This window comes from Copadichromis virginalis, linkage group LG15, assembly GCF_057382275.1.
Source record: "Copadichromis virginalis isolate Kocher_CV1m ecotype Utaka linkage group LG15, C_Virginalis_male_GT1.1, whole genome shotgun sequence".
In the NCBI taxonomy this organism is placed as follows: domain Eukaryota; kingdom Metazoa; phylum Chordata; class Actinopteri; order Cichliformes; family Cichlidae; genus Copadichromis; species Copadichromis virginalis.
Genome location: NC_140632.1, coordinates 8146840 through 8173880, shown reverse-complemented (window position 1 = coordinate 8173880; position 27041 = coordinate 8146840). Strand labels below are relative to the sequence as shown.

Sequence of the window (27041 nt, the reverse complement as noted above, 5' to 3'; positions counted from 1 at the left end):
TATGGTTATTGAAAATCTTTTATTATATTGTTCACAGTGCTCAGAGGGTGGTTGTCAGAACACAAATGTACAGTCGAGCAGTCAGAGGACCCGTCAGACACCCCACCTTTCCATATAGAGACTCTTTTCTTGTTTAGACTGCATGACAGACATAGTGCAAACAGCTCTTTAATTTCCAGTTCCCTCTATTAGTGATACAGGATATCGAGAGCTTTATGTGAAAGGTTTCACTCAAAAAATATTCTGTTTAATTCAGCTGCTGTGCTAATAATTATGCACTGTAGTAATAATAATAGTCCATAAGGTAGCACACAGAAATATGAACAATTAAAACTGAGAAGACTCCTTTTGCAGATGAAGAGCATGCAATAGGAAAAGATCCAGATTTCACAGTCAGAAACTGACCGGGAACTTTAAGCTAAAGTATGAGGAGTACTAGAAGAACTGAAAATGGAGCTTATATATTGAAGTCTTAAGCACTGCGTTCACTTTCTCTAGAAATCATTAAGTTACTGCACTATACGCAATGAAGGACATTTGATTATTGGTGAGATTAAAATCTGTTGCGGCATTAAATTTCTTTGTTATTTGCAAACAGTTAGTCGGTTATTGCTGATTGCAGAATACCCTCAGAGGACGTAAATCAGAGGATTCTGTAACATGTTGTTCTACGAGTATATGCTATGTATAAGGTATAAAAAACAGCTGGGTGCGACTGTTATTTTAGAGAATCAAAATATAAATTCACAGACTTCTTTTTCGTGAGATATATTTATGGTAATGTCGATACTATAATTACTCTGGCATATAGACATACAGTACATATAATAGTAAGTAAAGTCAGTATGGCTCAGTTACCCTGTATCAGTGCTAATTCTGAGAGGTATTTGAATACAAGGCAGTCTGAGGCCTTCTGTCTGGACTGGGTCTACAGTATGGCAGTAACGTGTGACTTCAGAATTCAATACTGTTCAGGTAGCATATTTATATGTTTTTTCACTCGGTATTAATGGTAAAAAACAAAACAGATTTGCTCTCGGCAAAGGGAGCAGAACTCACAAATGAAAACGAGGCTGAATTAGTCGGTAAACTTTCTCTGCTGTCACTACATGCAATCAAACAGGCCAGTGTGCGCCAATGCAGTAATGAAACCTTTTCACAGGTGATAACAGTGACATAGGAGCGCACGCCAAACAACAGTGCGAGTCTGAGCAAAGCCAACAGAGTGCTACAGTGAAGACACGTTAATAATTTACCCATTAATAACCAGAGCTACAGATATGAATACGGCCTTTTTCATACAACTCGGCCAGTGACTTTTAACTTTATTGCACATTAAAACACAGCTAGCGCAGCTTTAGAAAAAAAAAGACATCATAGAAACGTCATTAATCTTACACTTTCTGTGAACATGTCATTACTGGAGCTTTAATTATGCTGTAGAACCATTGTGTACAGAATATACTGCGTGTCGGCTGGGTCGGTGGAATCGTAAAGCTCCTTTGTAGCTCAGGAAAACCCGGGCATCTGTAAACACTGCATACATGTGACAACCCAAACTGTATAGAACCAGAGCAGAGTGCTAAAAAATAGACTGTTTAACAGCAGTGTGTTTGGTAATTGGACCAACCAGTATTTACACACATTTTAATTTCTATGGATGACTCTCACCATTGACATAATACATATTATAAACACCATTTAAACCATATAGATTTTTAGTAAGTATGGCATATACTTCTCTGTAACACTGCAGAATAAATATGAATTAAGAGGTATTTGCAGTTACTAATTGGCCCAAGTCTCTTCATGGCATACACTAAGACAGGATACTGTACCAAGTACAAAAGTCTGAGAGAGGTAACAAAGCAGTGAGATGATGTGTCATAACGGTATATGGGCACCTTGGCCTTGTTTATCCGTTGTACGACCTAATCTGACCCCGATAGCGGGTGAAAGATCAATCAGGAAACAAGCTGCTACAGCACTGTGCGTGTGTTTCAGTATATGCTGGTATGGCTGAAGAAAAACAGGCATACACTGTAAAAAAGCTTCTCCAAAAAACAAAACTCCTTACACAATATGCTCCACAGACAGACCAAGTTGCTGTTAAGGCTTTGTTGTATATGAGCTTATAAAGTGAGGTTAGAAATAAATGCACCTATAAAGTTGTTACAAAGAGTGACCGTACCCTGTAAGTAGATGAACACATTGCTGAGATTTTGGCATGTGAAGTGCTGAGGTTGTATATCACAGTATTTACACAGCGTAACATTGCATGAAGACAAACTGGTTGTTTTTTGTTAAAAATGGCTCTCGTTTGCGTTCGGCGAGCGAGCTCGAGTCACAAAAACAAGCATCCACCTGACGGTCAGTGTTCAGCATCTAGCGGCTGATGACACTTTTGTGTATGTGTGTGTGTGCGTATAAGTCAGAAAGGGTATTTATTATCTGGGTCACTCTTTCAGGTTAAAACAGAATACATGTTACAGTTTACTGTACCTTGACATACCAACTTAGTGCTTTTAGTTAAAAACGCACTTCAGTGAAAAGTAGACAAGTGAGACACTTGATTGAAAAAGCATCCAACAGGAGTTCAAGCAGTACAAAATGAGGAAAAAGTAAAGAGCTTAATATATACTGTCTAAATGTTTAAAAAGCATAGTATATTTGATATATTTATATATTCCACCTATTTTTTCATCTATTTTACATCATGATTCCACCACCGTCCAGCTGATTTGTATATAATTTTGGCTTTTTAAAAAACTCTCCCAGTAGCATTGCACAGTCACACACTAACATTTGTCTTCACTCATCCTCTTCTGCCAGACTTTTCATTCTGTTCCCACTTTCCTCAGTTAATTTGAAGCACATATTATCAACAGGTTATTAAGCAAGGCATGACTTTGTCAAAATTTGCATTAATTTACTAAGATCATCCATCCTGACTGCGTAACTGTGAAAATCTCCCTCCATTTTCATCATTCCTGCAGCGCTACAATCCTTTGCTCCTGCAGAGGGACCCATTTCTCACGTATCCAACCCAACCCAGTGCTCCCACTTTCAGAGCCGTGGACAAAAGGCTGTGGGAGCAAACACCCTGGAGGACACAACAGGGGAGTTGAAAACACTCCTTTCCTCCATTTATAAAGGAAGATGAAACACCCCGTGAAAGAGGAGGGAGATTAAGGGATGTCTGCTCCCTCTCCAACTTCTCCTTCAGGCTCCTCAGCTTGGGAGCGGCCTTGCACATCTGAAGGTGTGTGAGCACATCGTAAGCTGCTCCAGTTAGCTTTGTTCTTGTGCAGGTGATCTAGCATTGTTTGGCTGAGCAGGCTGGGCTCAGTGAAGCGGTGCCACTCCTCAAACAAGGGCTCCACAATGTAGGAAATAAAACCTTAAAACACACAGACATCTTCTGTTAGGTACACACGGTACGGCATTCGCGAACAGGGCGAAAAGAAAGCGCGCTCCCTTTTGATTCTAAGTATTTCCGTATTAGTACACAATAAAAGAAAAATCTAGCCATCACCAGGTCTTAAATGTAGGTAAATACAACCTGAGACGAAAAAAAACCATGACATATTACACCGTCATTATTGATTTAACAAAGCTAAGCCAAAATGCAAACGCAGGGTGATTCAGTATCTTATAGAACAACAATAATTTTTTTTCTGTGTGACTTTATCAGTCTGCCACATCACCGTGGGGGAATTTTGGCTCGCTCTTCTTTACAATAGTGCTTTTGGCTATTAAGGTTTGTCGCCATTCATTTATTAAGGTCCTGCCACAGGTCTGGACTTTTACTGGGTAACATCTTAATTTGTTTCTTTTTCAGCCATTCTGTTGTAGATTTGCTGCTGAGCTGGGGATCACTGAAAAGTTGCACGATTCAGTTTTAGCCCAGCTTTAGCTGACTATAGAATTGGTATACAGAGGAGCTCATCGTTGTTTCAGTGACTCCAAGGTGCCCGAGTCCTTTGGCTGGAAAAACAAGCCCAAATCATCACCCCTCCACCTCCTTGCTGATATGAGTGTGCTGTGTTTCATTTTCTCCTGGCAACCCTTCCAAACAAGCCAAACTTGTTTAGTCTTTTTCTGACTGAACTGTCATGAACTTTAACATCTCACATGCTAACTGAGGCCTATAGAGTCTGAGATGTAGCTCTTGGGTTTTTTTTTAGCAGTTTTCTGTGGAAGCAGTAAAGATATACTTAGCCCTTTGCAAACCGCTTCTTCCTTTTTGGCTTAGTTTTTGTTTAACAATTAATGACACAGTGAAATATTTGATGTTTTGTAGTTGATCAGATAAACTGTATTAACTCCTGATATATAAAACCTTAGAATTAAAGGGGTTGTGCTTTCTTTTTATTGTACACAGAGAGCCCCTATGAAGTGCAGTTGTGTGTCTGTAAGTGCACTCTAGTACTCACCTATCTGAATGGCTGGGACAGAGTCAGACTGTTGGTTGCAGAGAGGACTGATCTCTAGGTCAAACTTCTTCTCCAGGTCACCTGCAGGTTAAATGCCAGAACTCAGAAAACAGATATAAGACATAATGAAGAGAGATACAGATGTTAATCTCTGTTAAAAAACAAAATACTGTGTATAGACTTCAAACACAGTGATGTCTTTATTTGCAAAAATGACATCTCTGCATAACTAGTAGGTAGTGGTGGCTAAATTGAATACATTTATGATAAAACAACACACATTTAATTGATCTCACATTTAGAGATGTCCTATTTCTTTTTCTTTTTTACATCAATATTGAGTTTTGCTTGAATTTTTTAATTGCTTTGCAAGACAGAAAGAGTATTGCTGTTATTAAACAATGAAATGGTATTTTGAAGAAATGCACATTTGGTTTTAACACTGAATATTAGTAAAAGTATGAACTGATCATGTCACTGATCATTTGAGAAAACCTTGACATAAATTGAGATAAGACATCCTCTCACCCTGTCTGTAGAATTCCTCACACACCCGCTCGCTCCACTGCCTGCTTAGCTCCCAAACCCGACATGGATTACAGATATCTGCACACTTGAGCGCAATCTGCAGGTTTGCAGATTGAAAGAAATGCACATATACGGTAAATGTAGAGAAGGTTTTCATTCAAATTCAGCTTATAATGAAGCTGAAGTCACAGGAAGAATTGCTGTGAGAAATGGAGACGGTGCACTATACCTGCAGTATAAAGTGTCTGTGTGAAGCCAGCTGAAGATCCAGGTCCTGGTTGTCCAGATGTTCTCTGAAGGTCATTAGGAACTCATTTTGTCTGTTTATGTCTGTAGCCAGGATGAGAGAGCCCAACCGCTGTTCAATGTCTCGCCTGCAGAAAAGAGGGAAGCGTCACCAAGATGAAACAGCAAAACATAAACTTTCAACTCCACCTGTAACCGAGCAACAACTGTTTTTACAATAACGTCCTACATGGAGAGCTCCTTGGTTGGCGCTCACATACCGAGACTGACCTCTGACCTTCTTGTGAAGGCTCAAAGACTCATGGTGCAAAGAAACAAGAGTAGCAAAAATGCTTTAATTGTATAAAGTAGTACTAGAATACTTCCCTCCAAAAGACTTACATAGTGGACGTGAGGCTCTCAGTCCAAACACAGATGGATTTACATTTTAGAGCCATTATATTGTGCAAGTTAAAGCTTAAGCCTGCATATTGTCCATTTAAACAAATGAAATTTTACAGTAACACTTTCAAATATCCAAATCAGCCTGCTATGCTGTATTCGTGTTTGTGTGTTCTTACGACATGTCAGCAGGCAGGTGGGACAGCAGTCCCGACTCTCGCAGCATGCCCACAGTAGATCTCCAGTGGTGACTCTCCAGCACAGATGTGTTCTAGACAGGACAAATAAAAACCAAACTGTGTTTCAAACAGGCCGAGACACAAGGCCCTTCATCCACACGCTGACATCCATCTGCAAACTGGTGTGTACCTGGTAGAGGGATGCCAGGTGGTGTCTGGTCTTGATGAGGAAGGGCTGGTTGACTCCAGGATGGTCCACGTCATGGGCAGCTGCTGCCATCAGACCCAGGAATATGTCCAGAGGACTCAGATGCTCTGCCAGCTACAACACAGCAATGTTTGTTCTTTACACAGGAGGAAGACTTGGACTCATTTTAAAGAAATTTTAAAGAAAGCTTGTTTGCTTGATTGTGAAAAGACACGTGTTCTTTGGAGAATAATACTAAGTCTGACAAGTGCCCAGTTTTCTTATTACTGCCACTTCTTGGGTCTGTTTTTACAGTTGGTACTTACAAAAGAGGCTGTGTATGAGATTTTAAACATTCATGCAGTGGCATAAAAAACCAAAAACAAACAGTATCTGCGTGTTTAAGTAGCTACTGGCTACACCAGCTGTAGTTTAGGAGGTAGGGCAGATCATCCACTAATTGGAAGCTCGGTAGTTTGATCTCTGGCTGCTCCAGTCTGCATGCCAAAGTGACACCAATTTTCAGAAAACCAGGCTAAAATATGTATTTTATAAATTCACTCAACTAGAATCATTCAAAAGAGAAGGCAAGAAAGAAAATGCACTTGTTGGCATTGTGGGGGCACACTGTAATATGTTTGTTTTTTAAATATTTTATGTGGGCTGATGACTGTAGCACTTTTAAAAACAGCTTCTCAGACTGTAGATAAAATATGTGTGTGTGCGTCTACATAATGTGAGCGTTTTGGTCTGTGATTCTTGTGCTTTACTCATTCAGTAGATCTGAATGTGGTATAAAGCACCTCTAACTTTCATAGCACAGCCTACAAATATTACCTGCTGGAGAAAACAAATTGTGTATCATGCCATTTAAAGTACTTGCAGTTAAAGCCTAGATGTGTGCCATAGCATGTAATCATAGAATATTGACCTCCAGGCCTGTTCTTATAAAGGAATGTTTGTTGTCTATGACACACTGGTGCGTGTGCTGACTGAATTTCATTCAGGGCTTTTACCGAAATAGAAGCATCACAAAGCACTTCACAGAGCAAAAGAGGACACAAAAGCAATTACTGAAAAAAGGGAAAGATGCAGAGAAGCTTAATCTGGTCAGAGGGCTTTGGAGAGTTCTCAGAGCTATGGATTGATGTGTCGTTGAGTCTAAGTGAGCGGGAATTATCCCAGAGGGAACAAAGCTAATAGAATATGTCAAGGAGAAGCTTAGCCTGGTGAGGTCTTACAGTGTGAGTATGACAGATAGAGAGAGGCAGAGCGCGTGTGTGTGAATACAGTATTATTCATTACCTTGGGCTCCCTTAGGTAGCAGTACATGGCTTGAGTAACATCAGCAGCATGAACAGCATTGTGATAGGGATTTTGGGAGTGGTAGTCCTCCTGCACCATGCCTAGCAAGGAAAAACACAAGGCCAAACCCTGTGAAACACGACTTTCACACCACTGACCTGCACTACTGTTTTGACTGTTTCAATCTCCATTTGATTTTAAGGGTGTTTTCACACCAACAGTTTGTTTACCCTGGTCCAAGGGTGTCATGTCCGGCCTGCGAAACAAATATATGTGCTAGATAGTTTCATATGTCAATTATTAATGGTTTCTTGGTATGTGGGAGCTGAATCCTCATAGCTTGGATCATAGTCACACCATGGTGTGATAACCACATTCACACCTGCACAAGCAAACTGCACCGTGATAGAAAAAGAACCAGCGTTTGATTCAGAAGGAGTGAACACAGCAGGTGATGTGTTTACTCCTTAACAAGTCCTATAAATGGCTAATTAGTTTTATAAAATTCTGATGACTTGAAATGTCTTTACTGCGATCAGTTTACGCACACAAAGTCCAGACAATGTCTGAATCGGGTCAGCTGGCACTGGATATGATCAGTTTAAGACATAATCTCACTACAGAAAATAATAAATACTTGTTTGTTGTGATTTTACCACACTACTTCCTGCATTATCTTTACATTACACCCAGCACAATCAGACATCACACTGACTTGCACAGTACTAGGAAGCTGGCAGGTGATAGGTAGACAGATAGTATTTTGGCGGGGCATTCAATGTCATTTCCATCGTGCAAAAATTCATTTATACTTGAACCCATAGATTGTGTTTCTTTCCTCTGCTGTGTGAAATTACAAAACGATGTTGACTGTGTGCTCTGTTGCCATAACAACACGTAGCTCATTGTTACTCTGCAGTGTCTATGAGGTACCATTTAGCTTGCTATGGTTACTGGGTTAATATTCACTTACTACAGGAATGTGCGGACTATCACTTTGCCCAGATTTGTTGTTAGTGCTCAGAGTCTCTTTTGTAATGATTTACTGGTTGAGTAAAAAGCAATTGGGAGTTTTCCTTCTCAGCTTTCAGTCCCGCCAAAATAACAGTGCAGGCGCACTTCATAGTAAGTAATGTTTCTATGGAGGCAGGAGAAATAATTATGTGTAAGGACAGCAGTGTTTTAAAGCTGAGAAAGAATTCCTTAAGTCGGAAGCTTAAAAAAACTATGAACACTTTATTGCAGCTTACCAAGAAACCTGTTAAGTTTGACCATATCCAGCTGAAAGTGGTGAATGAGATCGTAGACATTGAAGAGATGGCACATCAGCGTCACCAGGCTGTTACCTAAAGCACACAACATTGACATTCAAAAGAATTCAAATAACTCAGATCAGTAAGTCCACCAAGTTAAAAAAATAAATAAATCACGTTTTACATTTCATATTGTTACGTTTCGGTGTGTCAGTGTTTTGTTTTGGCGTGACTGTTATGTGTTTCCTGTTTTACTTTGAAAGTCTGTGTTATTTTAGTGTTCAGTTTACGTTTCCTTGTCTCGTCAGGTCTGATTTGCCCCAGCTGTGTTTCCCTCCTGTCGTCCATTCCCTAATTGCTCCTTCTATGTATTTAAGCCCTGTGTTTCTGTATGTCATGGTCGCGATCTCCCCCCCCGTTGTAAATAGTTTGGCGCCTTGTGGTGTGTTGTAAATAAATATCATATTTTGCTTTAAGGAAAATAGTGGTTGATACTTTCGTTTTGGGATGATTTGTGGAAGCCCGTATTAGTTTTTTTTCTCGGGTGTTGTTGCCTTATTTTTATTTTCCTGCGTTGCACCCCGGTTGCCTAGGCCGGGGTGTAACAATATGGAATAACTTTATACAGTGTTTGTGCTGGAAGCATGCATAGAGTGATGGTGGATTGTATCCTGTAGGTGGGGGTCAAAAAAGTTTATGAAAATAACCAATTTAATAATAAATCACCTCACCGTTTGTAAGACGATCGAAGAGGAAAATGTCAAAGTTCCATGTGCCTACTTTTGATAGCATGTGCTAGAAAGAAAGAAAGAAAATTGTCAGACTTTATCTGTTGGGAATATGTGTATGGCTTTGACTGCATATGAATATGTCTGTGTGTTTTCTCACAGCAGCTTGTCCCAGGTAGTCATCATCAAGCAAGTGTAAGGACCTGGGGGTGTGAGGAACTAACCCCCTCAGCAACCTAGAGGCGTGGCAGTATCTCTGGAAGCTCAGGAGACGCTTCACCTTTCTCCTGGTGACGGTCTCTACCTCCCCCTGTTGGGCACTGGCTTAAATTACAAAAAGAAAGAAAATGCATGTTGTGTGAATAGCTGAAACACGTTTTCTACACAAATGGGTGACCTACAGGATTTAAATGGTATGTTGTTCTGTCACAGAAACCAAGAAGAGAAATATTTTAGGTAAAACCCCATCATTACAAAGGGTGGGAATTTCAAAAATAATTTATTCACCAGGAGGTATTTGCCTACTCTTTGAAAATCCCCTCTTCCACCCCTGCTCAAATGACTGTGCATAGTTGTGGTAGACTTGTGATATGAGTTTGCACTGAACCTCCTTCATGAAAGCTGTGGTTGTCTCTGGCTTTGCATGTTTCTCCTGTTTATACAGTAGCATCTAATTTCACAGTGGCACACATGTTTTACTGCTTTGTTTTTTTTCTTCTTGTTATTGTTTCATCATGCTCAGTAAACTGCTTACAGGCACATTGCTGCCACCATCTGGCAGTAGTAGCCTATCACATCCAACCTGATGCCAGTAAAACAAGAGAAATATATATATGTTAAAATCAGAAGCACTCATAAAAACTGTTTGTTTGTTTTTACCATGTGTTGTTAGTCATTAAATGTATTTATAGCTGAAATAAACAGCTTAGTAAAAAGCCAAAAAAAAAGGGAGGGGGGAATGTCAGACAGTCTTTTCTAGAAGGCCTTTGTGGTTTACAAGGATAGTATTTTGTAATTGTTATGTAACAAGAAAAAAAAACTAAGAAATTTGAGCACTTTCTTAGGTTGACACGACTAACACTGCTTCACACTGATGTACAGTTAGGTAACTGTTTTGAACAGAATCAGAATCAGAATCAGAATACTTTATTGATCCCTGGGGAAAATTACAAAGAGACTGCTTGGCCTCTGTGAACAACATCAGTGGATTTTAAATCAAAGAAAGAAAAAATAGATGTGATTAAAGTGCAGACTTTCTGCTTTAAGATAAGGGGGTTAAAAAAATTGTGCATTAATTGTTTATGACTTACAGCCACTCTTTAACACAGTTAAAGAGGGGTCAAAAATAATTTAATTCAATTCAATTCAATTTTATTTATACAGCACCAAATCACAACAACAGTCGCCTCAAGGTGCTTTATATTGTAAGGTAGACCCTACAATAATACATAACAATTGACTGACAAGCAGTTTCATGGACAGATGAGGCCTGTTCCCAAATGATACAGACAATATCTGGAGATGATTCAAAGAGATCAGGGTAAGTGAGAGAGGCCAACATTAGGCTGATAAAACAAACTTATCACAGAAGGAGCAAAAACTTTAGGAGTGGCTAAATCTACAATCAGGTACATTCTTAAAACGAAGGAATACCAGTTAAGTAACACTCGAAGACCTGAAAGACCACAGAAGACAGTTAAAGTGGATGACGATACAATCATTTACATGGTTCAGAAAAACAACTTTACAACATCTAACCAAGTCATGAACACACCTCTGGAGGAGGTGTATCATTGTTCACAACAAGGTGCAAATCACTGGTAAACACTCAAGAACAACAAGGCAAGATTAGACTGTTTACGACAATATTTTTTCATCGTTCTGATGGTCACTGTAGTGGCTATATTAATTTCTTAAAGTTCTCTCTTTCTCTTATATGTAATATAACCACACTACTGACGGACAAGCGCCTGTTTTTATGCGTTGTGGTTAGCAACAACGACGGTAACACCTTCGCGTGTCCGCTTGTTTATGTTCCACATAAACTTTTCACAATAAAGCTCAAGATCCTGTTGAGACTTTTCAAAATAAACAGAATCACGTGAAAGAGCAGATTATTTACGGATGAGAAGTAAAAAAAACAGCCGCCAGGTGCTAAAAAATAAACCTTAGACTCAAACGTTAGAACAGGCAACCCGCAGCACGCCGTGTAATAAATACAACTTATGTCTAAAAATATATAGTTTCATGCATCGGTTAAAACCCTCGACTCAGGGTGAAGGACGCGCAGCTGGAAACACTTCACGCAAGTCGAGCTGCCTGAGATTCACAGAATTTACAGGAAATGTAAAATTTTTGTGATTTATAACGTTATCGGGAAAATAGAATTCTTATTTCGGGATATGAGATTTTGGTCATATCGCACAGCCCTACCTCAAAGAGTTTTCACAGTTCGGAAAAGAAAAAAGAATCTGACAGGTAAAACCTTGCACCAGAATGATGGGAAGAGAAAAGTATGGAGAAGGAGAGGAACAGCTCATGATCCGGAGCATACCACATCATCTGTCAAACATGGTGGAGGTAATGTTATGGCATAGGCATGTATGGCTGGATGGTGTTTATTGATGATGTGACTGCATGATAGAAGCAGCAGGATGAATTGTGAAGTGTACAAGGCTACACTCTCTGCTCAGAATAAGCCAAATGTTGCATAACTGATCAGACAGAGCTTCACAGTGCAACCAGATCATGACCCAAAGCAAACTCCAAAAACAACCCAAGAGTTTCTCAAGGCAGCAAAATAAGATACTCTTCAATGGCCAAGTCAGTCACCTGATCTCAACACAACAGAGAGGCTTTTCAGTTACTAAATACAAACCTGAAGGCAGAAAAACCCAGAAACAAGCAGCAACTGAAGGTGGCTGCATTAAAAGCCCGGAAGAGCATCTCAAGTGATGAAACACAGTATCTGATGATGCTCATGGGTTCTACACTTCAGGCAGTCATGGGCTGATTTTCACCCAAGTATTAAAAACAATCCTTATATTGTGTGTGATTTGCAAACAAAGTTTTAATTAATTTACATTTGTTAAACCCTTTGAATGAAAACTGAAAGTTTGCCCTTCAATTAAATCTTGACTGTTTGACTTAAATTTCACTGTTGTACCTTTTAGTAGGTGTTAATATTAGACTGAAATACAGAAACAATCAAATACAGTTTATTGTTGTTCCAAGAAAATTTCATTTTCCAAGAAGTATAAAGGAGAATAGTTTTTTACATGTATATTTTTTTTAAATGAGGAGACTTACTTTTTAAAATTCGCAGATCAATCAATGGGTAAGAGCCTCGTCTCTCAGCCAGCAGCACACCAGCATGACCAGTGTTCAGCCTGCCATCAGCTAGATGGAGAGAAGAAAGAAAGACAGAGGGGGTGTAACCGAGAAACATGAATAAAGAAAGAAAGATTTGGGATTATATTTTTGTGGTGGCTTTTAGTGGCACACATACCCCATGAATAATAAGTCAACATTTCAAGAGGAAGCGCGGAGACGGAATGAGAGCAAACAAGGGGCTGACGGCAATGGCAATTTTATTTATATAAGACATTTCATTGTAAGTACACTCAATGTGCTTAGCAGAGATGATACAAACAAAAACCTGTGTGGGTTTACAATGCCTCAAAGCAGTGAAAACAGCAAAATAAAACTTTACAAAGAACAAAAAACAGAGCAGCCAGAAGGGTTTTGGGAACAGTGTTGTACTTAAAATAGATAGTCAAGATAATCAGCCTCATGGATTCAGATTCAGATCAGCCCCCGTGAAACAAGAGGATCCTTGATGACACAGAAGAACCAGGACATCATGCATCTCATCCGGGTTTGCCAGAGGAAAATGGATTTCATGCCACCTTCCAGCTGTAATGGATCACACTAACACTTTGCCTTTATCAGATTGTTATTGCCTAAACTTTGTGTGTGTGTCTGTGTGTGTGTGTAGCTGAAACTGATGGTTTCAATTGGTTTTAATCTGAATCAAATGTCTGGTTTGTCTTACAACCAAAGATTAATTGAAAGACCTGAACTTTTTTCTTTTCTATTATAAAAAAATTGATTTCTTTGAAGAGCCGGAGTCTTGTTTTTGTTCCTTCTCTGAAAAGTTTTGTTTTATCAGCCTAATGTCTTGATTTCCACTGTTTACACAGCTGACAAATGTTTTCTGGGGAACATATTGATAAATGCCAATGGATTTCAAACAGCAAATTTTCTCCTGAAAGGAATCGAGTGTTTCAGCAAACTGTGTGAACGCTCATCCACAGTCTTGAATAGCCTGAGAGGTCCCCTTCTGGGTTTTCCTTGTGGTTCGAGCATCTATCTGATGGAGAAGGAGCACAAAAGCTAAACAGAGACTCCTAATACTTCCTCTGTTTAGCACTTTGCAATTCACACACTCTGAGGCCAGAGAGGAGACACAAAAGAACTAGGTCCTAAGTCACAGCCAACATGCACACAGATAAAATTTGCACTTGAATAAGCTATGGGTATACTGAATAATTTACACGTCAGTTGTGGGGAACTGGAGCGTATTATATCCCTAAGGTTGCCAAATCACATCACCTCTTTGAGTCTTGCTTAGGAGATGCTAAAAGCAACTGAACTACCTGTTAATGGGGTTTGAGTCACTGTGGTAACGCCCTCGAGTTGCCAGATCTTGCTATGCAAGTTTAAGCTGCCAAAGCGTTGGAGTTTGCAGGTAGATGTTGTGTTTGCATGTGTGTGTGTATGTGTGCTTTGCAGGAAAAAACATATGGCACAAATGTTATAAATCCTGATTTATACATGTAAAAAAAACAAAAACAAGTGCAGCGGGGAAGTGACTCAGCCTGCTAAAGAAGGCAGAGGAGTCCCACTGGCCTAGTTTTTGCAATAAAATGAGAATAAGGGGAAGGCCTCTTTGCTCTTAATCCTGTGTTCTGATGCGCGAGGAAAGGAGGAAATACATCTTCTGGAAAAACACCGCAGTCACAGATCATCCTCCTTCTAACTCAGACAAACACAATCACACCAATTCCACCCCCACCTCTCTCTCCCTCTATTCAAGCTGCAGTATTTTTCATTCACATCATTCCAAGTTTTCATTTTCTTCCCTAATTTTTGGCATCTTTTTGCACATCCTCCTCCCTCTCCATTAGTGCCCTCATCCTTCGTTCCCGTTCAACAACTACACCCCATCCCTTCTCAATATGAGCCATCATTTCCATCACCACCTGCTCCTCTTCTCCATCCCTCTTTCTCTCTCTCTCTTCCTTTAACTCCGTGTGGTAAAATAGGTCATTGATTCCACTATGCGCAAAACTGGGTCATTTCAGATGAAAACGTGAATCAGTCGGGAGGTGTTTTATTAAAGAAGCGGCGACGCACATGCGCCTCGTCACGCAAACCATGCTGTTGTGCACATGCACGCTTGTAAATGAGGTTAAATCCCTGATTCCAAATACAAAAACAAGATGGCACAATTGCCACATAGCGCCCACTCACGCGAGCAGACACAGGGGAACTGACAGGAATACATTCACTTGGCTTCCATGAATCTGTGGGTGTTTGTGGCACAAACTGTACTTTGGGGCTGTTCTGAAATTTTAACACATGCATTGCTGTCATATGCAGTGCCAGCATATGACAGCAAACCCCCCCCCCCCCCCCCAAAAAAAAAGCAAAACAAAAAACAACAACAACAAAAGGAAAAACACATTTTAAACACAAAGGGGGAGATGATGTTTTCTTCCACCAACAGCTGCTGCTTTATCTGGATACACAGATAAATACAGTAAACACACTGACCAGATACAGTAAAAACCCACTGGTAATGCTACCATTCTTTTTTTTTTTTTATGAGTATGTGCACTTCTACTTCATTGTCTTGCTAAGACTGACATCCAAAACCACAGGATGAAAGTTTATTGTGTTTTTTAAAAACTATCCATCTGTGCTTTGTGACGCTTTCTTTAAGCCCTTGCTACAGTAAATGTCACAATGACTCACAATCACCACTGACAACTTATCAGCAGTGTCTCCACACATTTGTATGTGCTGATATCAAACAGTGCGCAGACAGCCATTCGCCCTCATTAAGAAATCGTCGCATGTATGAGGTCATCACAGGGAAAGTCACCGACAGAAAACAGTATTTCTCCATTTCCCCCTTGCTTGAGTCAGCAAAGGTAATTCCCCACATTATGAATCATCGATTCATTATTAAAAATCCACGCTGTTCCAATTTTAATCATCAGATTATTATAAAAATATTTTCCAGTTGCCGTCAGACTTCAAACCTATTAATTTTCCTTAAAAGGTTAAGTCTCACTAAACACTGATAAGACAAACTGAAGGTATCGTAGAAGAAGCCCGAGATCGAGCCGAAAACACTTCTAAATGTCAAAAATAAATATTCAATAAATACTCAGTCAACGTAAGTTTTTGGAATCACATCCTATGTGATAATGATGCTATGCAACTGATGCTGTGCAACTTTCCAATGCTTTATTACTGTGATTGTTAAATATAAAACACATTGTCCTTAATTGCGGTTGATGCTGAACTTCGTTAGTAAGAGACATAGGCTTGATTGATGATGTCACACGGACAGCTGCAGCTCACAGATGGTAACACAGCTTTATTTAATGGACCCTCTGGCTTTACAGCCCAAATCCCTCATTTCACTGTCTACTCTGCTCAGCTGTCTGAACTATTCTGAACCGCATTTCGACCTGCGTGGCGTACGACCACACGCGCATGTAAGCATACGGCCCGAGGAGTGCTTGTCAGAGACAATCTGTCAAATCTGTCTTGTTAACAGTGAAAACATGGCACGGACTCAGAAGCTCAATATTTAAATAAAAAAAATGAAATGCATTTGCAAAACCACAAAAAAACAAGACCTTAAACTAATTTCAGTGCTAATGGGTGAAACTGAGACGTATGAAATTTGTCTCTCTCAAACTTGGACGCATTACCTTCCACACGTGCACTCCTGTTTTCTGTGTCCAGCTTTATCTCTTCTTCCTGCTCCTTTCCTGATTCCACCCAAGGACTTGCTTGATTTCTCTCTGGCCCCTGAGAGCCTCCCTTGCGTGCTCTCCACGCTGCTCTGAGTTGCCGTATAAGAGCTGGTAGCTCCAGGGCTAGGGAGAGGCCACCACATGTAACAGGAGGAGTCCTGAGGGGACCCCAAACTGGAGAATCAGGAGGCTCCTCTGGACAGACCCCAACATCAAGACCGGTGTCCCGCATCCTGAGATCTGGGCCCCAGAGTCCCTCTAGGACAGGCATTTTGATACCACGCAGGGATAGAAGGATGGATGACAGGTGCACCAAAAAATATCAAACTCAAACAGAGGCTGAAACAGAGGAGAGGGTGAGAAAATATGGTGGTGTTGACAAAGAAAGAGGGAGAAGAAGAGGGAAGGCAGAAGGAGAAGCTCACTGTCAGGTAGCCATGGGTGAGGATGAAGGAGTTGTCTAGATGTAGGACAGTGTAACAGAGACTGCAGGGAGACACGGTATCAGTAAAAGGAAAGTCAGTCGAACAGAAAGAATGAGAGCATAGAGGTGAGGAGTGACAAAAAAGAAACAAAAAGTGAGGTGCCGTGAAAAGCCAAAAAACAAGAGAAGAGAATCGTTGCGTATCCCTCTGTCCCAGAGCCACTGACAGTCTGGTTCTTCCTTCTGCCGCATTCTCTCTTCCCTCTTCAATCTCACTCGCGCCAACCTTGTTGTGTTGTCTAAAAGCCCCTCCTTCCCCCTCTCTAAGCTCGCTCACACACCGTCTCTCTCTGCCTACTAGCCCAATAACAGACCAATAGGATTGTGGGAAACACCGTCGAGCTTCGGTTCACAGCTTCTGTCACATGGTGAGAATAGTGAGACCAAAGCTGTTTGAGGTGAATTTAGGATATATACACAGACGCATCAGTCCCCCGAATTCATTTTCACAACAACGGTAGTTCAAAACATTAAGTCTATTTTTTACAAATTTAGCATTTAAAGGCAGACAAGACTATAAGAACTCACTACAGGCCTACAGTTTTTTTCAATTATATGCATCATTGTTGGATGGAAACAATAGAAAATACTACTAATATTAAATAATGTCCATTCAACTTCCAATGCATCAAATTACTTAAAAAAAAATTAAAGCAAAGAGAGATATTGAAAATTACAATAACATAAATAGAGGTAGTAAACTCAACCAGACGGTGGACATCAGTGGTGAAGTGAGCCATTAGGCTGGAGAAGCAATCCTATTGGGCTTGGTTAGCTTGTGGGTGTCTGAAGGCAGCTCGTAGGTACTTGCAGGCCAAGTGTGGCTCTGGTAGTAGTTGAAGCAAAAACTCAGGAGCGGAGATCTTTGGTGAGCATGACTTTTGATCAGCCTTGAAGAAATTCGGACAAAATGCGAGGTGATGTCAACTTAGGCTATAGTCAGGATGTGGAAGGAATAATTTTAGGATTTCTTCAATCCCACTGACATAGCTTCTATAAAGGAAGCAAAATTAGGGGGACGAGGGGGCACTGAGGTCACTCACGGTACCAAAGAGGAGTCCATCTGTTAGCTAAACCTCAGATCCAGGAGAAACCATGCAGTGTTTGTCGTGGCCGTGGAACGCTGGACCAACTTTTTAGCTTATGCTTATGCAGTAATTTTTGTGTCATTTTACAAGGTTCAGTCTCCAGAGTGGGAGATCTTTCTTTAAATCATCAACTCTGACATTAAAAACTTTTTAAAATTATTTATTTATTTACTTTGGGAAAACTTAAGAAGTTGGGATGGGATTTGTATGGCACAGGACTTGGTGCTAATAAATATTTAAACACAGAACAGAGGGAAGTTGTCACTGATTACTTTGGCAGAATATTGACTAATGGTGTTACCACAAAGAGCAAGCCACCTATCACTGCAGCCTATTACATATTGCATTTTCTAATCAGCACACTGTATTGACAGTGAATATTACAACTAAGTGGACAGATCACCTGAAAGAGTTTGCAATCTGCGTCATCAGCATATCAGGAGCTATTTTAAGATTCCCACCTCTACGGGCGCATAGTTTATTTAACTCTTATGCATACAAGCTCTTTTTTTACTAATGCCCTGTTCCCAGGTGCACTGACTCAGTAACAATGCCACAGGAGCAGGATTCAACAGAATACAATTATAAACTTCTTCTGCTCGGGGGTAAAACGAGGTGCATGCTGTGAGTCACCATTCATTAAGGCCTCACTGGCACAGGAACACTTGGGTGGATTTGCTGTGATTTATTGGCTCTGAATTCTTCAGTATAGGTGACTAACCAGCCCTGGGCCAAAACACAGCAAGGGTTTTTGAGAGTGGCAGAAGAAGATTTGAGAAAAAAAACAAACAACCCAAACCCCTTTAAATTCTTAGAAGATTTTCATGTTTTAGAAATGTTAAAAGAAAATGGTCAGTTTTCAAAATTAAAATGAAGTAATTTTTAAATCCGCTAGCTAATGTCCCTAAACTAAAGCTAACTCTCTGCAATCCTCTGTTCGATCAATTCTACCTTAAGCCTAATTCATTCTTTTATCTCATACAACCATTATGCATCATGCAACTGTGTCCCTTCTCTAGCCTAATTGATTTTATTGGCCCAATTGTAGCAGAGACTTGTACTTCAAGACAAGTTCAAACCTCTCTGTTTTATGTCTTTTCAACCATTAAAGACCTGGATTTCCACTGCAAATTGCTTGTGCTGGACCTAAAAAGCTGGCAATGGCAAAACTGCAGAAACACTGTTGTCATTGCCTTTGGAAAGACTTATTACATGAAATTCACTGATGACTCACAAATGCAGCCTATAAATTCTGCCTGTCACGACTTTCTTTTACTAAATAACAGAATATTCAGTTCTCAAACCCACTGAAATGTAGTCTGGTTCTCATAAGGAACCAAGGCTGATGAAGCTCCTCAGCATTGAAGCCCAACACTGAGCATCCTTGATAAATGAGATCACAAGGTTTCTGGTTATCAGTTGTCTCTGTTAACGCTGAGTTTATCCATCCAGCTTTTCAGAACCATAACAGTGAGATAAAAATGTGATAAAAGCAGAAAACTAGATCATAATGACAGCTAAAATTGATGTAGATATTGTTGTTAGTATTTTAGTGTGACTAGCTCCCTAAGATGTTAGAAGCTCTGTTTCTGCAGGAAAAATGAACTTTCACATGGAAGTATCTGTTATTTGTTATCACCTGCTACATTACTGAAAATATATGTATTTCTGTGGCTGCTGAAATCTATTAATCTGAATGAATTTCAGTGAATGTAAGCCAGTTAGATATAGCATGTGCTCCTCTTTACATGCACTTCATTTGGAGGATGCAGTACTAACAGTTTTGGTTTTTCCAGTGGAATTGTTTCCTTGAGAAACGGTCACATGCAGACAAAAGTTTCAACACCCTCGCACTCACCCTCACACACACATGACAGGAACATAGCCTTGAACGCCACGTATCACTTGCAGGGAGTTCGTTCTAAGAAATCACGAGACAAAGAGCATTAAGATAAAAGATACACTACTGTGAGAAACTGTGTGAAGCAGGCAGTGAGAGTAAATGCAGAACAGAGTAATTCATTGAAAATGTATCATTGCTATGTGCTGAGAATATAGTTGTTTCATTGTAGCTTAGATCAGCATTTGGTATTTTGTGTAAAATGTATTTTCTTGTTGGCTGTATTTGTAGTATTTCTCTGTGCTTGCACCAAGAATCTTACTATATTCACATCAGAAACAAATTTCCCCTTAAACATGGAATATTATTATGCTTAGACTAGTGACAGCCATTTTCAGAGGATTGAACCCTTGGACTGTCTATATGTTCACATCATTCATTCATGCAACGGCCTTAAGGAAAATTCTGCAATTTTGGCAAATATGAAATGTGATTACCTGGACTTTATCATAACCTGATTATATCTGAGTATTCAAAGGTCAAGGTCACAGTGACCTTATGTGCATTCCATCCTTGTGGAAAATGATACATTTACATTACATCTGGCATAAATGTCTTGCTGCCATAAACATTGCACTATTGAATTAATATTTAATTAAGCTTGAATTAATTTTTAATTAAAGGTTACCTTGTACCAGATAAGAAAATCTGTGCCGTGGGTTACTCTTTTTAGCTTGGTTGATTGGAACACTAAATCTCTGTAGCCTAAGGAGAACAGTAAAAATGCCTCTTTTACTTAAAACCACCAGCAAATAAAAACATATCTGTGTCTGATAACTCTCTGTTCAAGTCTGAGGTGTTCCTTTAAGGCAGAATGCTATATCAACATTAATAACACATACTTAAGATTTCATTCAACTCAAATTTTAACATTTGAAATCATTTGTAATCCGTACAGTGAATTTTAACCAGTTGCTCACTCTCTACATATGGCTTTCGTCTGCATCATTGTAATGCATTTCCAGATCTCTGCACGACATATTAACAGGGGGTAAACAGTGCCGTGGTTTAACCAATCATTATCTATCAGATAGACACAGCTCATACACAACATGTGCACATATAAAAAATAAAATAAGGGGAAAAAAGATGTGAACAGTGTACGTTTTGTAGGTTTTCTAATAAAGATCACTTTATATGGCTGGAAACCACTGACTCTCTGTCCTTTAGATTTTTGAAGGAGACTTGAAGACTGGGTCTTTCTTTAATTTAATATGATTTCTTTTCAAGCCTGCACTCATTGAAACTGCAGTGTCCCCCACATGTTGTCATGTCCCACCCACAGACTTAAAAAAAAAGAATAGCTGATCACACTACAGTCACATGCTCAGAGCAGCATGCAATAATCGACAAACGTCTCCTACATTTTCTGAGAAAGACAAAGATAAAATCTTCTCTAAATGATTTTATTGATCTCAGGCAAACTACTGAAACAAACAGCGACCTATAAAGATATCAGTGCAATTCCAATTTCAAATGTTTTCAAGCATTTCTCCGTAAAACTCAAGCATTGTCAAGGATTTCCCGCACAAACCATGTGAAACTAAAGGGGGTCAAAGTCAGAGCTGTGAACAAAAATCAGCTCGCCTGACTCACTGACTTCTTTCAGGTGTCTTATTTTCTTTAATGGGAACCCCTTCCTAATTTTGAGTTTCCGTTTCCCAAAGAGTACTCTCATCACAGTGTCTGTCTTCTGCCTAGTTATAGCCTGCAGTCATTAAACTAGCCTGTACCCATTACCTATCATTTAGATAGATAAATTGATAGATATAAGGATATATGTATTTTAAAAACGTTAAATAACACAGTGAGTCTTAACAGTGAAAGTGTCTCATATAGTAGCTTTCAAGAAATAGTGCTGGTTGTGTTTTTATAACAGCTACAATGACATTCATGGTGTAAGGGGTTAAACGACATCAGCATTTGTATTTTTAGACACACTGTTGTGGCTACACTTCATCGTCTCATCCCCAAGGTCTAAGACTGTAGTTATGATTAACAGCTATATCTCCTCTCAAGATAAAGCCTTTGAAAACATGGCCTAAGCAGGCTAAGTCCTGCATATGTAGGACTTTTCCAGATTAAACCCACATTGTGTATTGAAACCCACAGAGCTGAACAATGTAGACAGTTTACAGAGATAGCGGAAATATGCATCCCTGTTTGACATAGAGATTATTCTCGGCCAAAGGTCAGTGAAAGCCTGAAACCAAATATCTGAAAACACTATCTTCTACCAGACTACAGCTGACTACATATGCTGTATTTACAGCATACGTAGCACATTGATGGAATCGGGTCAATGATCATTCTTACCCAGCATGCGAACCTGTATGGCATTCTGCTCCCAACTTTTGAAGGCTACAGCTCCACACCTCTGTGACAGAGAGGAATAGGGAAAAGGGGAAAGGGAAGGAAAGGCTGACATTAATATTACAAAGGCCAAAAATATGCACACTGCTATCAATGAACTGTGTTTAGTGAAAAAGGAAACTGTGCTAAAAGCCGCAGTGACCCTACGTGTGAAGCCACAGACGGTTTTCACACTTGTGTGCCACCCCTGCACTCTTTTCCCACAAGCCCTCACTTAAAAGTAAGAGAAATTCTAAATGAACAGTTATAAATGGAAATTGAATTTAAACTAAAAACGAACTAAAGATGATCTATCTATCCAACCATAGCAAATAGCAAATATTTCAGGAGATTTTGGTCTATTTTCATCACATCAGGACACTTCCTGTGTTGGGTGCTTTGTCAAACTGAAAAAGTAATTTGGGGAAGGAAGAAGGGTATTTATTTAAAGATTATTATTCATCACAGTGAGTAAGAGAGGGTAGGGGCAATCAGTGACACTGGCATCTGTGCTTCCAGTAGAGACATATCTGTGTTTTGGCCAAGAATGCTAAAAAGTGGGTCAGGCGGCATACTGGCATACACTGGCAATGATTTGCGCATTGATCACATGCTTCCACATGGTTGGCCCTCACAGCCAGGGGTCTTTAGTCATCTTTTTTAGTCATTTTCTATCAAAGGTGTACTTGTCTCTAATTTAAATCACATGTTTTTTTGTTTGTTTGTTTGTTTCTTTAATAGTGAAAGATGGAGCAGATAAGACTCACAGTACTGTTCTTCTCAACTCCCACCCTCCAATACCTGATACTATTACACTGTTACTATCGTTATTGGTATAACGGCAAGTTAACATTAAGTTTACAGTTAAGAATTATTTTTACAAAAATGTCACAATCCCTGAGTTTATGTAATTGTTTTCAATTATATATTCAGAAAACTTTATTCTCACCCTCCAATTAAACTCAGGCCTCCGTTTAAGACTCTCAGCTCAGATGCTACTGTCCCACTGGACGTTTTTTTTTTTTTTAATTTTGTTTTGTACTACAAAATGTCGAAGAGTCCCTTCAAAGTAATATGAATGTCAAAAGATTAAAATACCATGACTGTCTTATGAGTCAAAATTGATAAAGCTTGCTAGCAGTGCCACATCTGCCTGTGTACCCTGATCTGATGTCAGCTCTTGAGTATAATTAAAACCCAGAGTCCTGTGCTGTAGATCAGTCAGACACAGCTCGGTACATTTCCCAATTGAGGTCATCTATTTATAATAGCCAGTAATGGCTATAATAGTTATAATGGCTTGACATCTATGTGCATTTTGGAAACGGGTGAGAGGGGACTGGGTACAATGTGGGAACAAACTACATACACACACACACACAAATATATATATACATGACATCCTGCATCGTCCCGGTCCCCAAAAGGAACCGGCCCAATGAGCTGAATGACTTCCGACCGGTGGCACTGACGTCACATCTTATGAAGACTCTAGAGCGGCTCTTCCTCAACCTCCTCCGACCACAGGTACAACATGCCCAGGACCCACTACAGTTTGCATACAAGGTGGGTGTCGGAGTGGAGGATGCCATCCTGTACCTCCTACACAGAGCCCACTCACACCTGGATGGGGGAAAAGGCACGGTCAGGATCCTGTTTCTTGACTTTTCCAGTGCCTTTAATACCATCCGGCCCTGTATGCTTCAGGAAAAACTGAACAGGATGGAGGTGGACCCCTGCCTGGTGGCCTGGATCTCCGACTACCTCACCGACAGACCACAGTACGTCAGGCTGAAGGACATCACGTCTGACACTGTGGTCAGCAGCACAGGAGCACCACAGGGAACTGTGCTGTCCCCTCTTCTCTTCACCCTGTACACCTCTGACTTCTGCTACAACTCTGAATTATGCCACATTCAGAGGTTTGCAGATGACACGGCCATCATGGGGTGTATCTGGGATGATCAGGAAGAGGAGTACAGAAGTCTGGTGAGGAACTTTGTCGCATGGAGTCACACAAACCACCTGCAACTCAACACCTCAAAGACTAAGGAACTGGTTGTGGACTTCGGGAGGTCCAGAGAAGGTCCACTGCCGGTTCAGATAGAGGGGGAGGAGGTGGAGGTGGTCAACAAGTACAAGTACCTCGGGCTGTGGGTGGACAATAAACTGGACTGGTCATGCAACACAGAGCACCTGTATAAAAAAGCCCAAAGCCGACTGTACTTCCTCAGGAGGCTGAGGTCTTTTAACATCTGCAGGAAGCTCCTGAGGATGTTTTACCAGTCGGTGGTTGCTGGAGTACTTTTCTATGCTGTGGTGTGCTGGGGGAGCAGCACAGCAAAGAAGGACTCATCCAGGCTGGAGAAACTGATCAGGAGGGCTAGCTCTGTGGTCGGCATGAAGCTGGACACTCTGGTGACAGTGGCAGAGAAAAGGACACTAAAGAAACTGCTGGACATTATGAACAATGCTGGGCATCCTCTGCACACGGCCATAAACAACCAGAAGAGTCTGTTCAGTGACAGGTTGCTTCTCCCCAAGACAAGAACTAACAGACTTAAAAACTCCTTTGTCCCACACGCCATCAAACTGTTTAACTCCTCTCTGGAGGGGAGAGGGAGGGGAAACAGGAGGACAAAGGAGGGGGAACAACTAAGCTGTAGTGCCTCTTCACCTCACTGTACAATACCTTGTGCAATACTTTTTGTAAATAGTCAACAGTGCAATAGACTCAATACTTGAAATGTGCAATTCACTTGTATTTTTATTTTTTATTCCTATTTATTCTATTTATCCCCTTTGTATATTTTATTTATATTTGTTTCTGTATTTATACATGTGTGTGTGTGTGTGTGTGTGTGTGTGTGTGTGTGTGTGTGTGTGTGTGTGTGTGTGTGTGTATATATATATAACAATTCTGTAACTGTAACTTCGGTCGTTGCTGTGCTTTTTTTGGAAATCGAATTTCCCAGAGGAACCCACCCGAGGGATTAATAAAGTTCTATCTTATCTATCTTATCTTATCTTATCTTATCTTATGACTGAAAGCAGGTACTCTAGCTAACCTGACAAATCATCTGTTATCCATTATTAAACATGTTCTTACTTTGTTACTCCTTTGGAGCAAGACAGTCATAAGCATGTACCTTGAGTAGGAGGATTTACATCTGATTTAGCGCACATTGTTTACCGTCAAGCAGGAAATGGGTGGAAGGAGGCAAACCAGAGGCAGTGACTGTTCGCTCATTCAGCCCACGTGGTTATGGCATGTTTACAGGACACGTCTTGTCATTTTGTTCCATGATCTCTATGCTCACATCATTACTCATTTCATTTGGCCAGCTTTCTAGTTTAAGTCTCTCTCTCTCTCAAATGCTTATGACTAACACAGCTTTTCACTCTCCTGTACATAGCGGGGAGTCAATGTTTTGTTTTTGTTGATATTTATCCCCCATCCGTTTTGTGCTAGGGAAATAAATGGCAATTTGAAGTGTTTTAAATTTTCGTTACACTATGTTTGAATATTTAGCCAATACAAAATGGATGTGGTACAACATATGAATGGTTGCATCTGTAGCTAAATGTCCACTCGGGTACCAACAGGTCAGTGACAGTCATGGATACAGATGTTTGGACAACAAATAGTTTTAAATTATTTAAAACTTTTCATATATACCACTGACAAATTTCATTAAACCCTGAAGTGGAACATGGTCAAAGAAAACACATATTAAATGTTAATGTTATGGATCAGTTTCTTCAAAAGTTTTCATGGGCAGGGTCTGTGCAGGCATCACTTGTACTAAGTGATGCATGGAATAAAAGAAATAAGCAGTGTGCATAATGATGCATAATAATGCATAATCAGCATCTATTCAAAATATCAGAGGGCAGAGAATAGTAAACATCAAATCAAGGAATTAATCTAACAATGACAATTTAACAGAAACTAACCCAAAAATTCAACAATTACTCAATAATATCATCTACCAAAAACTTGCTGGTAGCACTACAATGCCACACAGTCAAGAAGTGGGGACAGCTAAACCATCTTCCCCACAATTGAGTAAGCTCCACGCTTCATGGAAAACCATGAGGTGCGTTACAAAGTTCCTGAAATAACTTTTATTGTAAAAACCACCCTCTCTAATAGGCTACAGACCCTTTAGTTAGGATTAGAGTTATTTATTTATAAGGTTAATAAGGTTAAGGTTAATAATTTTCATGCACCTCTTTACCCATACCTTATGTAAATAATTTATGCATATTCAATTCAAGTATCTGCTTAGACATTTATAACTGAACATCTAATACTTAACATATATGCTGTGGCATGTCAGCAAATACCACAAGCAAACCCAGCCAAAAACAAGTCCACTTCACATCTTTCCCCTGCTTGCGTGTGGTCTGCAGTGCCCAGGCTGCAGGTTGACTGCTGTAAATCTGTCAGTACACTGACGTGACACATGGCAATAATACACAAGGCCGAACACTGCAGCAAACACGGCGTACAAGAACAAGCCTGCACCAATAAGTCTTTACCACAAAAAAACACAAGGTCATTATTGGCTTGCTACATGTCGTGCAAACATTTAGTCCATATGAGAATACTAGCATGCTCATCCGGTATTAATGCAACGCCACAGCATGCACCATAAACAGTATTCGCTCACTACAAACTCTCATTTAAGCGCCAAAGACTGTTCACAGGTCGTTACGGTGTAACGGCTTTCTGCCGTTAAGGCCTATTACAAAACAAGTCTGTCTGTTTAGAGGCACGCAGCCGACACAGCTGGGGGAAAAAATCACAGTCTACGTACCTCGACCATTAAACAGGACATTTAACCATCGTGCCAGCTCGCAGATGACAAGTGAACGCTACGGAATCAGGCGCGTGCGGACTGTTTTCATGTCAC

At 40.1% G+C, this 27041-nt stretch overlaps 1 protein-coding gene across 2 annotated transcripts; it reads right to left on the bottom strand.

The window, feature by feature from the left end:
• Positions 1–27010, bottom strand: LOC146691722 (3',5'-cyclic-AMP phosphodiesterase 7B-like). Of its 2 annotated transcripts, XM_085431662.1 has the most exons (13): positions 26946–27010; positions 22087–22147; positions 12553–12642; positions 9404–9567; positions 9247–9310; positions 8513–8608; positions 7263–7363; positions 5961–6092; positions 5771–5862; positions 5200–5338; positions 4965–5067; positions 4437–4517; positions 1–3400 (listed from the first exon to the last, which is right to left on the bottom strand). In XM_085431662.1, the coding sequence occupies exons 1-13, from the start codon at positions 26964–26966 to the stop codon at positions 3189–3191; spliced, it is 1356 nt and encodes a 451-aa protein (XP_085287788.1). In that variant the 5' UTR covers positions 26967–27010; the 3' UTR covers positions 1–3188. The 2 variants fall into 2 exon arrangements, with proteins under 2 accessions (XP_085287788.1, XP_085287786.1); XM_085431660.1 differs by lacking the exons at positions 22087–22147; positions 26946–27010 and adding an exon at positions 16254–17994.
• Positions 27011–27041: the final 31 nt, after the last annotated feature.

What these genes read in the sequence shown, in the direction of transcription:
- LOC146691722 (XM_085431660.1), bottom strand. Translation starts at nt 16,569, where the DNA reads ATGCCTGTCCTAGAGGGACTCTGGGGCCCAGATCTCAGGATGCGGGAC. An exon ending in CAGGAGTGCACGTGTGGAAG is followed by an intron (nt 12,643 to 16,253) that starts GTAATGCGTCCA and finishes CTCTCCATCTAG; the next exon opens with CTGATGGCAGGCTGAACACT. An exon ending in CACCTGCCTGCTGACATGTC is followed by an intron (nt 5,339 to 5,770) that starts GTAAGAACACAC and finishes TCTTTTCTGCAG; the next exon opens with GCGAGACATTGAACAGCGGT.